The sequence below is a fragment of the Macaca nemestrina genome, chromosome 4 (genome assembly GCF_043159975.1).
Source record: "Macaca nemestrina isolate mMacNem1 chromosome 4, mMacNem.hap1, whole genome shotgun sequence".
NCBI lineage: Eukaryota > Metazoa > Chordata > Mammalia > Primates > Cercopithecidae > Macaca > Macaca nemestrina.
Window position 1 is genome coordinate 21573496 of NC_092128.1, and position 13196 is coordinate 21586691.

General features: G+C 37.1%; 1 protein-coding gene across 19 annotated transcripts in view; it reads left to right on the forward strand.

Moving 5' to 3' along the window:
* The window catches only part of LOC105471320 (diacylglycerol kinase iota), a 453152-nt gene that overhangs the window by 403210 nt on the left and 36746 nt on the right, over positions 1–13196 (forward strand). For all 19 annotated transcript variants that reach the window (XM_024789548.2, XM_024789549.2, XM_071094416.1 and 16 more), the window contains one exon: positions 2907–2932. In XM_024789548.2, coding sequence (XP_024645316.2) covers positions 2907–2932 — 26 coding nt within the window. The remainder of the gene's footprint in view (positions 1–2906; positions 2933–13196) is intronic.

The window sequence follows — 13196 nt, forward strand, 5'->3', positions numbered from 1 at the left end:
AAGATAATTATCTGTTTCTGGGATTCAACCTCTGTTGTTAAAATAACTACTTATATTGCTGATTTCAGAATATTTCTTCTCTCCTGAGCTAGCTAGCTTGCTTGCTTCCTTCCTTCCTTCCTCTCTCCCTCCCTCCCTCCCTCCCTCCCTCCCTCCCTTCCTTCCTTCCTTCCTTCCTTCCTTCCTTCCTTCCTTCCTTCCTTCCTTCCTTCCTTCCTTTCTTCCTCTCTCTCTCCTTTCTCTTTCTCTCTCTCTCTGTCTTTCTCTCTCTCTCTCTCGACAGAGTTTTACTCTTGTCACCCAAGCTGGAGTGCAATGGCATGGTCTTGGCTCACTGCAACCTCTGCCTCCCGGGTTCAAGTGATTCTCCTGACTCAGTCTCCCAAGTAGCTGGGATTACAGGCACCTGCCACTATACTGAGCTACTTTTTGTATTTTCAGTAGAGATGGGATTTCACCATGTTGGCCAGACTGGCTTCGAAATCCTGACCTCAGGTGATCCACCCGTGAGCTACCTTTTTATGCCAATTTCCAGCAATAATGGATGATGTGCACATCTCAGTAGTACAATGCAGTAACTTGTTGCAGCGAAAGGTGAAATACTGAGTGAGGATGGAAATACTCCATATGTCTTAAAATTCCACAAAGCCAGGCATATGGGAGACATTCAACATGGAAACTCAACATGACTAATTTTCACAAAACAGTCTGAAATTGATATTTTATCCACTGCCTGGACATACTGCAGAATGCATCCCCTTGGGACTCTAACGGAGCCATCTGGAATTTTTCAGATTGAATATCAGTGCTTTGCTTTTGCAGAAAGCCAGCAAAGGCTCTGCTTCACAAGCTCTCCACCTGAGACATTTAGTTGTCCTTTGGCATGAATTTTACTTTCTTCCTGTAGCTCTGTGACAAATTAATTGCAAACAATCCAAGACACGTTTTTACTTACTTCTCATCAGCAAACACCAGGAGGAAAGATATTTCCTTGTGGCTGACTCTATTATGACCTAAACAGCTGAAGAAATTAGCTTATTTTATTTAAAATATAGGTTTTATTTTAGATTCAGCTTCTAATTTCATTTCACCTCTCATTCAATACTACCCCCCTGACACACTTTAGGTTTTCTAATTATTAAGGCAGAATATGGGTGTCTCTGTTTCTGGGTGCTTTTGATGTCCTTTGGCTCTGAGAGTGTCCACATTATAACCAATTGGAGCTTCAAGCACATTCCCTAGGACTTTTTCTTGCAGCTGACCTAGGAGCAGGCAAACTTGTCCTAAAGATGGTTTGACAGTAACATGATGACTTTTTGGGAAACTCCAGAATGTGTCAGTCTGAATATCAGTGTGACAGAACTGAGATTAATTCAACTCAACACATTTTAATTAAGGGCTCACTTGTTCTAAATAAGATACAGCCTTAGTTTTCAAGGGGGTTACAACCCAGTGAGAAAGGCTGGTGTGTGGGTGATACAAAATAAGGGGATCCAATGGGAGGATAAATCAACCCTCACCAGGGATGCCAAGTGATTTTCTCGGGCAGCGTTGACTTAGCGATTGTGGCAGGTTTCTGCTCACCACTCCCCATGTCCATCTCCCAGAAGCCAATTTTCTTTCCACCAAATCTTGGGAATCTGTAGTTTTCATGAAAAAGTCTACTTTAAGAGACTTGCACAGTGAAATAAGTTGATACTTTGCCACTCAGTGAGGTTCAAGGCCTTTTCTCCATTACCACTGTCTTTATTCTTTACTGTTCACTCATATAATAAACAATAATATTACTAACCAGTAGGTAAAGTCATATCAAGCATCCCCAAGTAGCTAAAAATTATCTTCAACCATTTTTGTATTGACTAAATGATTCTTGCCCTGAGGTTTATCTACATGTCTCATAAATATTAGTTATAGTAATTGGCAGCTTTATTGCCAAACTCCTGAGTTTATCTTTGGTCATTTCCCTGCTATGGACTTGAGTGAGCTAATCATTCAGAGAAGAGGACTCCTTCAAAATTGGGGAAGTGTGTGACGTCTTGCCTTTGCCTTCAAAATTTCAACAACTCTGAATATAACGTTATATGTCTCTCTCTTTCTCCCCAAAAAAGAATAAGTGTGAGTCAAAGCCATAGTCTTCAAGCTGGAGGTGAATTCATCTCCAAACTTAGGTCTATACTACTCAAAGTATTTCAACTAGTAGTCAACAGAGGGGAAGTAAGCCTTTTAGGGTTGATATGATTTTTCATTTGTGATCTGATTACCATAATTAGAGCAGAACTCACATATAGTTTGCAAAAGTTGTTGGTAAAGTTCTGTGGAACCCCAGCGATTGCCTTCTTGCCTCATGCTGTTTCTCCCATGTTCTGAGACATAAGGCAGCAAGTAGAGGGTCAGCTCACTCAAACATTAAATTCCATGAAGAGTGGAAACAAAAACTGGTAATGATAAGGGTGCATGCCATTTCTTTTACCTCTGTCTCAATTTATACTGTTCAAGTAGATCTCTTTGTATCTACAGGCACCCAATCTAGTGCTTTTTTTTACATCCCTGGCATTTACACTGGAGCCGTGTCCTTGGGCAATACACATCACAGGATTTCATCTATACTACATTTCTATGAGTTCTCTTTTTTGTGTGTGGTAAATGTAGACTTACCTAAGTTTGTTGCAGCCCTAGGACACCATGCATAGACTGACATTTTAGTAACCTGTAACATCTAACCAATCCAGGTAAGAGTTGGGAATTATTGATTGAAATATACCATGCAATCAACACATTAATTACACTGTCTACTATATTGACTTTCCATTTAATTCAATTTGGGGGTATAATTACCATGAAATAATTCTTGATTATTGCTATAATTATCATATAAAATATTGATCATGCTTATTATTTCCTTTTAGGTCACCAGTCTCTTCAGAAGATCATGGTAAGAATCATCTGTCTTATTTATACCAATTCAGGATTAAAACTTGACCCCTGGTCTTTGCAGTTCATTGTAAGAGCAAATAATTGTTTAAGAAAATGTCTCTAAGATGTTGGCTTTGTGGTTTTCGAATGTGAAATGTCAAACACTTTTAAAAACTTAAATCACCCTAGCTGAATTTGATATCTTTCAAATCTGTTCCAACCAGTCTGGTTGACAAATATTGTGAAGCCTTAATTTATTCTGACTGATTTCAGTCCCATCAGCAGAAACTTTTTGTGGTTTTGGGCTAGTCCTGTAATTTTTATGACTCAGATTTTTATCCTTAAAATGAGAGTTTATGGTATGTATTCCCTACAGTGCCTTCCAGATTGGACACTGGGATCATGTTCCAATCACTTATTTGCAAAGAGCACTCTAAAGTCTGAAAGGAAGGCAAGCAGTCAGTGGTATTTGTTGTAATCCAGTTGAGATGAATTGTTTGCATTTTAAGATACAGCTATTTCACTCAAAAGAGAAAATATCTTGTTTTGTTCCATCTCACCTTTGGAATTGTTCATTTATCCAATCAGTCACAAAAATGTTAAGTGGCCACAATGAGTCAGTTGTGCTATACAGTTGTTTTACAAATATGCTATATGGAACTTTGGTTTGGGGCCCCTTTGTATCTTACTTGGACTTTGGAAATTCTCTCATAATTGGTATCCATACCTCTAGATTTCTTTTCCCTAGATCACTGTATACCTGGCTGGCACCAAAATGATTGCTTTATAGTAAAAATCTGCTCCTATTGCCTTTAGAATGAAATCTTTCCTGCCAACCAATAATTGTGTTCAGCTTTTCAATATTGTATTTTAACATGGACTAGCAAGCACTAAATAATGGAATATTTGTCTTCCTCTACAGCTTATTGCTTCATTTACCATCTTTTCCCTTCTTCTACCCATGATCTGTTTTCCAGCCATGTGACACTACATCTAATTCTACATCTAATTTCTGGAGCTCACCATCTTTTCCACATCTCCCTGCTTTTATCCATACTGTTCTCTCTGACAGGAGGCTTCTTCTTTTGCCACATAGACAGTTTCTACGCACCTTACCTCATCCTCTGTGAGGGCTTGCTGATCTGCTTATCATTGTGCCAAATATTTTCCTACATTCTAGGGCTTAATGCACAAATTTCATGCTTTATTTACCTGTTTTCTCTATTCGACTGTGAGTTCTTTGATATAGTTTCCAACAAATAGCAAACAATGAAAAAGTTTATTAAATGAATGAATTAAGAAAAGGGAGAAAGGAGTTTTAGGCTGGCCTCTTCTACTGCTACATTGTGAAATCTGACTGAATACTGGAATGAAATTGTATTATTCTCTCTGAAGAATCATAGGGAAAATTATGTTCAGGCCCATTAAGTCAGAATTAGGTAGTCAATCACCTAATGGCAACCTGCTATTATGTGCTGTTTTGCTGACTGCTGCTGGTATTACTAGGTGTTTGCACATTTATGTAGGCCCTTGGGCTTCCATGTTCACATTATAAACTAGAAGCTTGTGTTTGGTTTTTATTTTGAACTAGGATTCCCTTTAATGACTTTTGGTTGTCTTTGCCTTTCTGTCTATAAGAATTTATTCCCCATTCAGACAGAAATGGTGGCTGAGGGAAACTTGTGAATTATAATTTGATAATCCACTAAGACTTCTTAAGTGGTTATGAAATAATAGGGGGCATATGTCAGGGTCCTTTGAAGTCCTAAAGGGTGACTACTGCCAGAAAGACTTGCTTGGAAGATTAAGAGCACTTCAGAATTGATTATTTTAAGAACCTTATATGTGATTAGTTGAAGAAACATTATTGATATTACAGGTCCATTATAATTTCATGGCTTCAAAAATTATTACATGTTCATACCTCTTAGTTTGTTTCTGTGACTTCCAAAAATAGTTCAAGTACATAATGCAAAATTATAGTGATGATTTACCTAATCTTATGTAGTTGTTCATCATTTTCTAGCCCATATATTCTTGAAAAAAAATCTTTTTTCTTTATTGCCAGAATTTTCTATCTACCACTCAAAATATGTTTCCTTCTATTTATACATTTTTAAGAGCTCATATGTACTATGGCTAGGATAAAACCCCTTGAATGTTATAGCATCAATCTTACGTATTATTTGTACACAATAATGGCATTGCAATATACTTGTAAGAGAAGTGAGAAGTAGCAATTTTTCTTTCTCAAGTTTATTGGTAGAAAATTTAAGGCATGTTGTGCAAATGGATTGTGAAATTGGAATATAAAACCTATGTCTCTTGATTTTTTATTTTGTTTGCTTTCCTCAACTAGTCCTCCCTCTGTAATAACTAGTCACTTTGGCTCTAAGACAAGAACTTATTCTTGGAAAAATCTAATTTTGCCATGTCCAATAACCCTGGTATTTTTCGTTCTCATGGTACTCTTGCATAGAGAGCTTGAATACAGTGGCTTTGTCATTGACCTTATCTTGTTTGTTTTGTTTTCCTTGTCTGTAAGATGGGGCTAATCAGAAACTGTGTACCTCATGGGATTGTATCAAGTTCAGTTGAGAAATCATTTGTAAAATCACCTTCTGATTTGTTAAAAGCACCCCAAACATAGTATTCTCTAGCATTCAGGCAGTAGAAGAGGAAGCACAGATTTATCTGTGATGTTTTGCTCGGGACTACGTCCCACCCTTGAAAAGTTAAAAGAGGATGGGAGAGCATAACCGTTTTTTCCATTTTCATTAAATTTTCTCTGGAAACCTTTTATTACATCAGGGTGAGGAGGAGTAAAATGTTTAATACACCATGTAGCTTATAGTGCCAGAGTAAAGGCTCAGTTGATGATTAGATGTGTGGTCATATAGAATTGGCAACACAAGGTCTAAATGACACATAAACTGTTTCTATATTTATATAATAGCACATCAGGGTCACTAAGAATAAAGGCTAAATTGTATTGAGTGCTTATTATGCAGAAGCACTGTGCTCGCGTGCTCCAACCGCCTTATGTCCTTTCATCTTTCACAAATAACACTCTGTAGTCGATGCATCACCCCCAGTTTCACAGCTGCAAAAGCAGGCTCAGAGTGCTTAAATAACTTGCTTAAGGTCACATAGCTAGTAGGTGAGAGAGTGAATTTTCAGACCCAATTCTAACAACAAAACTCTTAACTCTCTTTTATCCGCCGTGTCCCTGGAAAACCAAAGACATGATTGAATGGAGAGAACTATGGAGATAATTCTTCCCCCCGCCCCTCCAACAAGAGTATATTTACTACTGTGTAAGTTAATTTCTTTTTAATGACAAAGCAGAACAAAAATAACAACTTGTCCCTCCTGCTGGGAATGATTTGTCCCTGTAGAAAAAGTAAATACCAATGTCACATTTTCTCATAATTAGTTAACTGAGTGAAACTGAAGTTTCAGGGAAACCTGCCATGCTAAACCCCAGTGGGAACATTATGTTTTAATGCTACATCTGGAAGCTGGAGCCCCACTCCTTGTCAGAAGATAAGCTTGGCAGTGATTGATTGCACTGTCCTCTGCATTTCCCCTGTATTGAATGCCCATCACTTCATCATTTAAATTGCTCCTGGAGCCATCTCCTGGGCCCAGGCTGCTTCCCTGGCTCTGAGAACTCATCTTCTGTTCTGTCACCTTAGCCTGCTTATTTTACAGGCTCCTTGGAATGCTGCCCTTACTGCTGCTACCTGTGCCAGCACACTCAGGGCAGGTCATCTTCCAACTAATGTCTGTTCATTTACAAACTAAAAGGCATTAGTTGCCTCTCAAAAGAAAGTGCCAACAATCTGCTGCATGCCCCACTGGAACATCTGAGGCAGGCATCCTTCTCCTGTCCTACCTCCTAGACCAGTTGTCAACTATGGCTGTCACATTCTAGGGCAGCTTTTTTTGTTGCAACAGTAACATAGTGAACATGAATTGCAGTAATGGCTATCTGGAAATAAAATTGTCACAACTACAATCGCCAGTGTAAAGTGTTCAAGAATGAATCCACTGTCAGGCTTGGAGTCGGCTGTACTTTTCAGTAAGTTACTGAGATAGTTTGGCTGTGTCCCCACCCAAATTTCATCTTGAATTGTAGTAATCCCCATGTGTCAAGGATGGGGCCAGGTGGAGATAATTGAATCGTGGGGCAGTTTCCCCCATACATGGTGATTAAGTCTCATGAGATCTGATGGTTTTGTAAATGTGAGTTCCCCTGCACAAGCTCTCTCTTGCCTGCCGCCATGTAAAACGTCCCTTTGTTCTTTCTTCATTTTCCGCCATGATTTTGAGGCCTCCCCAGCCATGTGGAACTGTGAGTCCATTAAACCTCTTTCCTTTATAAATTATGCAGTCTCAAGTATGTCTTTAATAGCAGCATGAGAATGGATTAATATAGTTATGCAATGAAACACACTGTGGCATGGCCCAAACTCTTTGAGGCATCAATGGCTATACCTCATCATTCACTTTTCTTTCATGTATATTACTGAAATAGATACTATTCATAAAATATATAAAATGTTATCTGCTCAGTTTAAATAATAAGCAAAAGGAACTACTGTGTACTTGGCCCTCAGACTAAGAGGTAAACATTTGTAGGAATTTGGGAGCTTCATGCCATTTGCTTTCCTAATTATGTCCCCTTCCTTCTCCTTCAGAAATAACTACTATTCTGCCTTTTTGTTAATCGTGTCCTTGTTTCTTCTTATTGTTTTACTACATATATGCATATCTTACATATGAATGTATATGTGGATATATAACTCATATATGTATTCCCATATGTGTGTGTGTGTGTGTGTGTGTATAGTTTTACATATTTTGAATTTGTACAGATTGACTCATGTTGTGATTTGTTTCTTTTATTCGAAAGAATATTTTTTGTGATTCATCCTTATGGATGAGTGCCATATGCATTTCATCAATAGTTCATGTTGTATACTACTCTATTGTATGAGTATATAACAATTTATATATCCAATCTGCTAATGAATATTTACATAAATAGCAGGTTTCTTGGGGTTTTGTTTTTGTTTTGCTATTGCAAACAGTATCACTATGAACATTCTCTTTTTGTAACTCTTTCTGGTATACATGTGCTTAAGCCTGGGAATAGCTTAGGTTAGGTGGTAGATTATATACGTATTTAACTTATAGCATTATAACAAATTGTTTTGCAAAGTGATCATTTTAATATACACTCCCAACTTCAGTGGATAAGAGTTCCCATTGATCTACATCCTAGCCCACTCTTGAAATTAACTAATTTAAAAATGTTTGCTAGTCTTGTGAAAGTATGAAATGGCATCTAATTTGTAATCAATGATTACATATGAGATCAAGCATCTTTTCATATAGGCCATTTGTGTTTACTCTTCTATGAAAGGTCTTTTTATTTCTTTTACTCACTCTTCCCCACATGGTTGGTTGTGTTCTTAATGATTTATGAACTTTTTTATGTATTCTAGGTAAAAATTGTTTGGTTGCCTATGTGTGTTGCAAATTTTCTCCAGTTTGTGGTGTATCTGTTTGAGCTCTTTTTGATGTCATCTGATGAATAGATGGATATTCTTTATTTTACTATAGTAAAATTATTGTTTTTCTATGGTTTATGCCTTTGGTATTTTTAAAAGAAATCTTTCAAAGCATAATCATAAAGATATTGTCTCATAAAATTTTTAGAGTGCTTTCTTTCATATTTAATAACTTGGAATTGATTTTTGTGGTTTGGTAAGAGGTAAAGGTCAAATTTTATTTTGATTGTGTTCATATACATAACCAGCTATTTCATTATCATTTATTTTCTGCACTGACTTGCAAAGCCTGTTGTCTCCCTGTAAATGTGAGTCTCCAGGTTCTGTTTTCTGTTATATTGATGAATATATCTATCCCTGTACTATTGTTTTAGTTGTTATAACTTTGGTATGAGTTCCGGTATCTGTTGGAGGATATATCCTGTAATTTGTTCTTCAGGAGTGACTTGGTTTATAATTGAGTTTTTCCTGTTTCATATAAATTATAAAATTAGTTTATCAAGTTTTGTGTTGAAATTTTTATGAAAATTGCATGAATCTATAAATTAGTATAAAGAAAATTGATATTTTTATGATAGTGCATCTATTTATTCCAAGCTACATCTCTTTACATTTAATTGGCTTTTTAAAATGGCTATGAATAGAGTTTTATAATTTCCTTCATGAATGGTTTAGTCACTTTTGTGTTAAATATATTCCTAGGTACTTTATATTTTTAGTGACAATTCGTATGTTGTATTTTTAAAATTATATTTTCTAAGTGGTCTTTGCTGGCATATTGAAATGCAGTTGAATTTTAAAATCTTGTTTCTTTATCAATATTCCTGATAAAGGTTTAAATTCATAAATTTTATCTCAAGGGTCTTTTTGTGGGAAGAGAATTCTATATAGGCAATCTCATCTACAAAGAATTTTGTTTTGCCCTTCCCAATCATTATGCTTTGTATACATATTTCTGGCACTTTCTGCACTGGTAAAAACCTTCAGTGCAGTATTGACTGGTAATAGAGATAGCATCATTAACTTTTTCCTGAATTCAAAGTGGATGCATCCAGAAGTCACAATTAAGAAAGAAGTTCACTGCCAGGTGGTCATGATGCAGGTGGCAGTACTTGTTTTGTGGATATTTCTTACAAGGATATTTTCCTTCACTCTAATGTGTTAAATTCAACAGATGTTGAATCTTATTGAATACTCTTTTCTTCATCTTTAGAGATGACTTTTTTTTTCCTTTGGTCTGTTAATATGGGTGCATTTTACTACTTGAATTTTAAATAGAAATCAATATCATATTTATGAGAAGAACTCAAATTGGTTATAATATTTTTTGCCTTTATATATTGCTAGATTTGATTTGCTAATATTTTGTTTAGATATTTATGTCCATGTTCATAAGTGTGATTAGTCTTTAATTTTGCTTTCTATTGTGTAGTATGTATATGATCTTTGTAGCTTAAAATGAATTAGGAAGGATTTTCTCTTTTTATGATCTCTGGAAGACTTTGTATAATACTTGAGTTACTGGAATATCTCGTATATACTCCTATTATTCTCATTTTACAGACGAGAAAACTAGGGGACAAACTGATTAAATGATTTGTCCAAGGCCACATGCCTATTGCGTAAAAGGTAGAAGTAGGATGTGAACTCAGGTGATCTGGATCCAGATCCTTTCCCAACCATTTCTCTGTACTGCCTGTCAATAGCATTGCTGAAATTTGAGCTCATGTAATAGGAAATAATGATTTTGTTTGTTAAATAAAGACCGCATAATTGTATGAGGCCTTTTTATTGGGTAGAAAGTGATTATTAAAGATGGGAATTTTTTATTCATATAAATAAGAAAAAGCCTTGACACAGAAAAACAATTCAAAGATATATTTTGGATCCACTTCTTATAGCCCCATACATCATAATCAAGAAAATAGGGATCCAATCTCCTGTCAATAACACTCATTTTTTTAAAAGGTAGAATTATCAAAAGGTAGCTATTCCCTTAAAGAGATTATCACAAGTAGGAAGATAATTATTATGACTATGATGAATATGAGTAAAGAAGATTAAGAAAGTTAGATACTGGCTGGGTGCTGTGGCTCTCACCTGTAATCCTAGCACTTTGGGAGGCCGAGACAGGCGGATCACCTGAGGTCAGGAGTTTGAGACCAGCCTGGCCAACATGGTGAAACCCCACCTCTGCTAAAAATACAAAAATAAGCCCGACATGGTGGCACATGCCTGTAATCCCAGCTGCTTGGAAGGCTGAGGGAAGAGAAGTGTTTGAAGCCAGAAGGCAGAGGTTGCAGAGAGCCGAGATCGTGCCACTGTACTCTAGCCTGGGCTACAGAGCAAGACTGCGTCTAAAAAAAGTAAACTTGACTGATGTTATAGATGGAAATATGTGCAGATCTTTAATTGCATTGCTAGGAAGAACTTACTATATTGACCATCACAGTATGTCACTTTGCAATGACTTTGGGCTATCATTAATGTAAAGTTGCTGAAGTGTCCTTTTTTTGCCCCATATCAGATTTTTCCTATAGAATCCCCCTTGACTTTCTAATTAGATTTGAACTTTTTAGTGCTCATTTTTTAGGCTCTTTCTCTTCCTGGTTTAGCTCATGTTGCTTTAGAGCTTTAGAGAATTACTTCTACTCTGCTTGCGGGACCCTCTCTAGACCTCGCCTTTCTTGTCTTTATTCAGCCATAAGGTTTCGATCACCTCCTACCATCTCTCTGGCAGGCACCTTCATTGTCCTTCATTCAGGTCTCACCTCAATGCTCATTAATTTCCGTGTCTTGGAACCACCTCCGTAGATACTAAGGACAAACAAAGATGAATTTTCCTGACAACTTAAATGCCCATGATTTCTCCTTCCTTATTGCCTACTTTTTTTTTTTTTTTTTTTTTTGAGTGTGTTCCAATTTTCTTTCCTCATGGGTAATGTTGCTTTTCTTATGTGACTATAAACTCAATGAATAGAGACATTGCCTTATTCTGTGCTGTGCCCTGGCACAGAACTGATTCTCTCTATACAAATCTTACTGTTAAATTTGCTGCAGTATGTGGTGTTGGCAAACAGAGACTTTCATTACAGATCTTTGAATCCCATTGCAGCCTCATTAATATTGTTCCCTCTTGTAGAAGATAGGTCACTCCTGGTCTTTTTCCAAAGAGATTCAGTTACTATGTGCTGAAAAGATGGCCTTTTGTGGTAGTCTCGCTGGGTGTTCCCTATAGACTGTGTTTTGAAAGGAAAAAAAAATGATAGCATATTTTTTCTTAGCCTGCTTTCACAAATCCTAGGAAAATAGATAATTCGCTGCTGATTAAGAAAACAAAACAAAACAACCCACCCTGGGCTTTCCAAAATCTGGTTATATTGCTTTCTATGTGTCCTGACCCTACTGTTATCGGTCATTTCCCTTTACTACATCTCATTATTGATTGTAACCGTATAATCCCTTGATTGTTTTGGTTTTTTTGGAATGCTTTGTTTGTGATAGTTATCTAGTTGTCTTTTGAAGGTTGATTGTAAGTGGCAGGAGGAGATGAGGGAATACTCTTTTTTTGTTTGTTTGTTTTTGTTTTGTTTTGTTTTGTTTTGAGACAAAGTCTCCCTCTGTCACCCAGGCTGGAGTGCAGTGGCACAATCTCGGCTCACTGCAACCTCCATCTCCCAGGTTTAAGCCATTCTTCTGTCTCAGCCTTCTGAGTAGCTGGGATTACAGGCATGCACCACCATGCCCAGGTAATTTTTTGTCTTTTTAGTGGTTTCACCTTGTTGGTCAGCCTGGTCTCCAACTCCTGACTTCAGACAATCCGCCTGCCTTGGCCTCCCAAAGTGCTGGGATTACAGGTGTGAGCCACCATGCCCAGCCAAGGGAATACTCTTTATTAAAATATACCTACAACATTGCGTTGGATTGCTTTTGGGGTTATAGAATATTTAAGTTAAAATATTAACACCTTATAGAATAAAAAAGCAACAGGGAAAAAAAGGAGTTAGAAAAGGAAGAAAGTTGATGTCCTATTCCTAGTTTACTTTGTTTGTTTGTCTTTTGAGATGGAGTTTCACTGTGCCACCCAAGCTGGAGTGCAGTGGCGTGATCTCAGCTCACTTCTACCTTTGCCTCTCAGGTTCAAGTGATTCTCCTGCCTCAGCCTACCGAGCAGCTGGAATTACAGGCGTGTGCTACCATGCCCGGCTAATTTTTCTATTTTAACTAGAGATGAGGTTTCACCATGTTGGACAGGCTGGTCTCGAACTCCTGACCTCCTGTGATCCACCTGCCTCAGCCTCCCAAAGTTCTGGCATGACAGGCGTGAGCCACCATGCCCGGCCCCTAGTTTACTTTTAAGTGGAAGGATGAGAAGGGGTCATCAACCAAGGTCATGCGTCTGGCAACAAATGAAGCTATCATAGGTTTCATTTCCACAGATAAGTCAATACAGTATTTAGGAATTGAGAAATCTCTGACTCTGGTCTTTGTGTAATATTCTATGATAGCAGAAACAGAAAATTGAATTGTGCCTATTGTTAAAAGTTACTGTGTTTATGATTTCTACTGCATGAAATTATATGATCTGGGTTATATTAACACCCAGTGAAACCAAGGGGCTGGGTTGGTACACTGAAAGTTATTGTAATATAATTCTCATGTGAGGATAATTGTTACTATATTTGTTTTTAATTTGACTAGAAA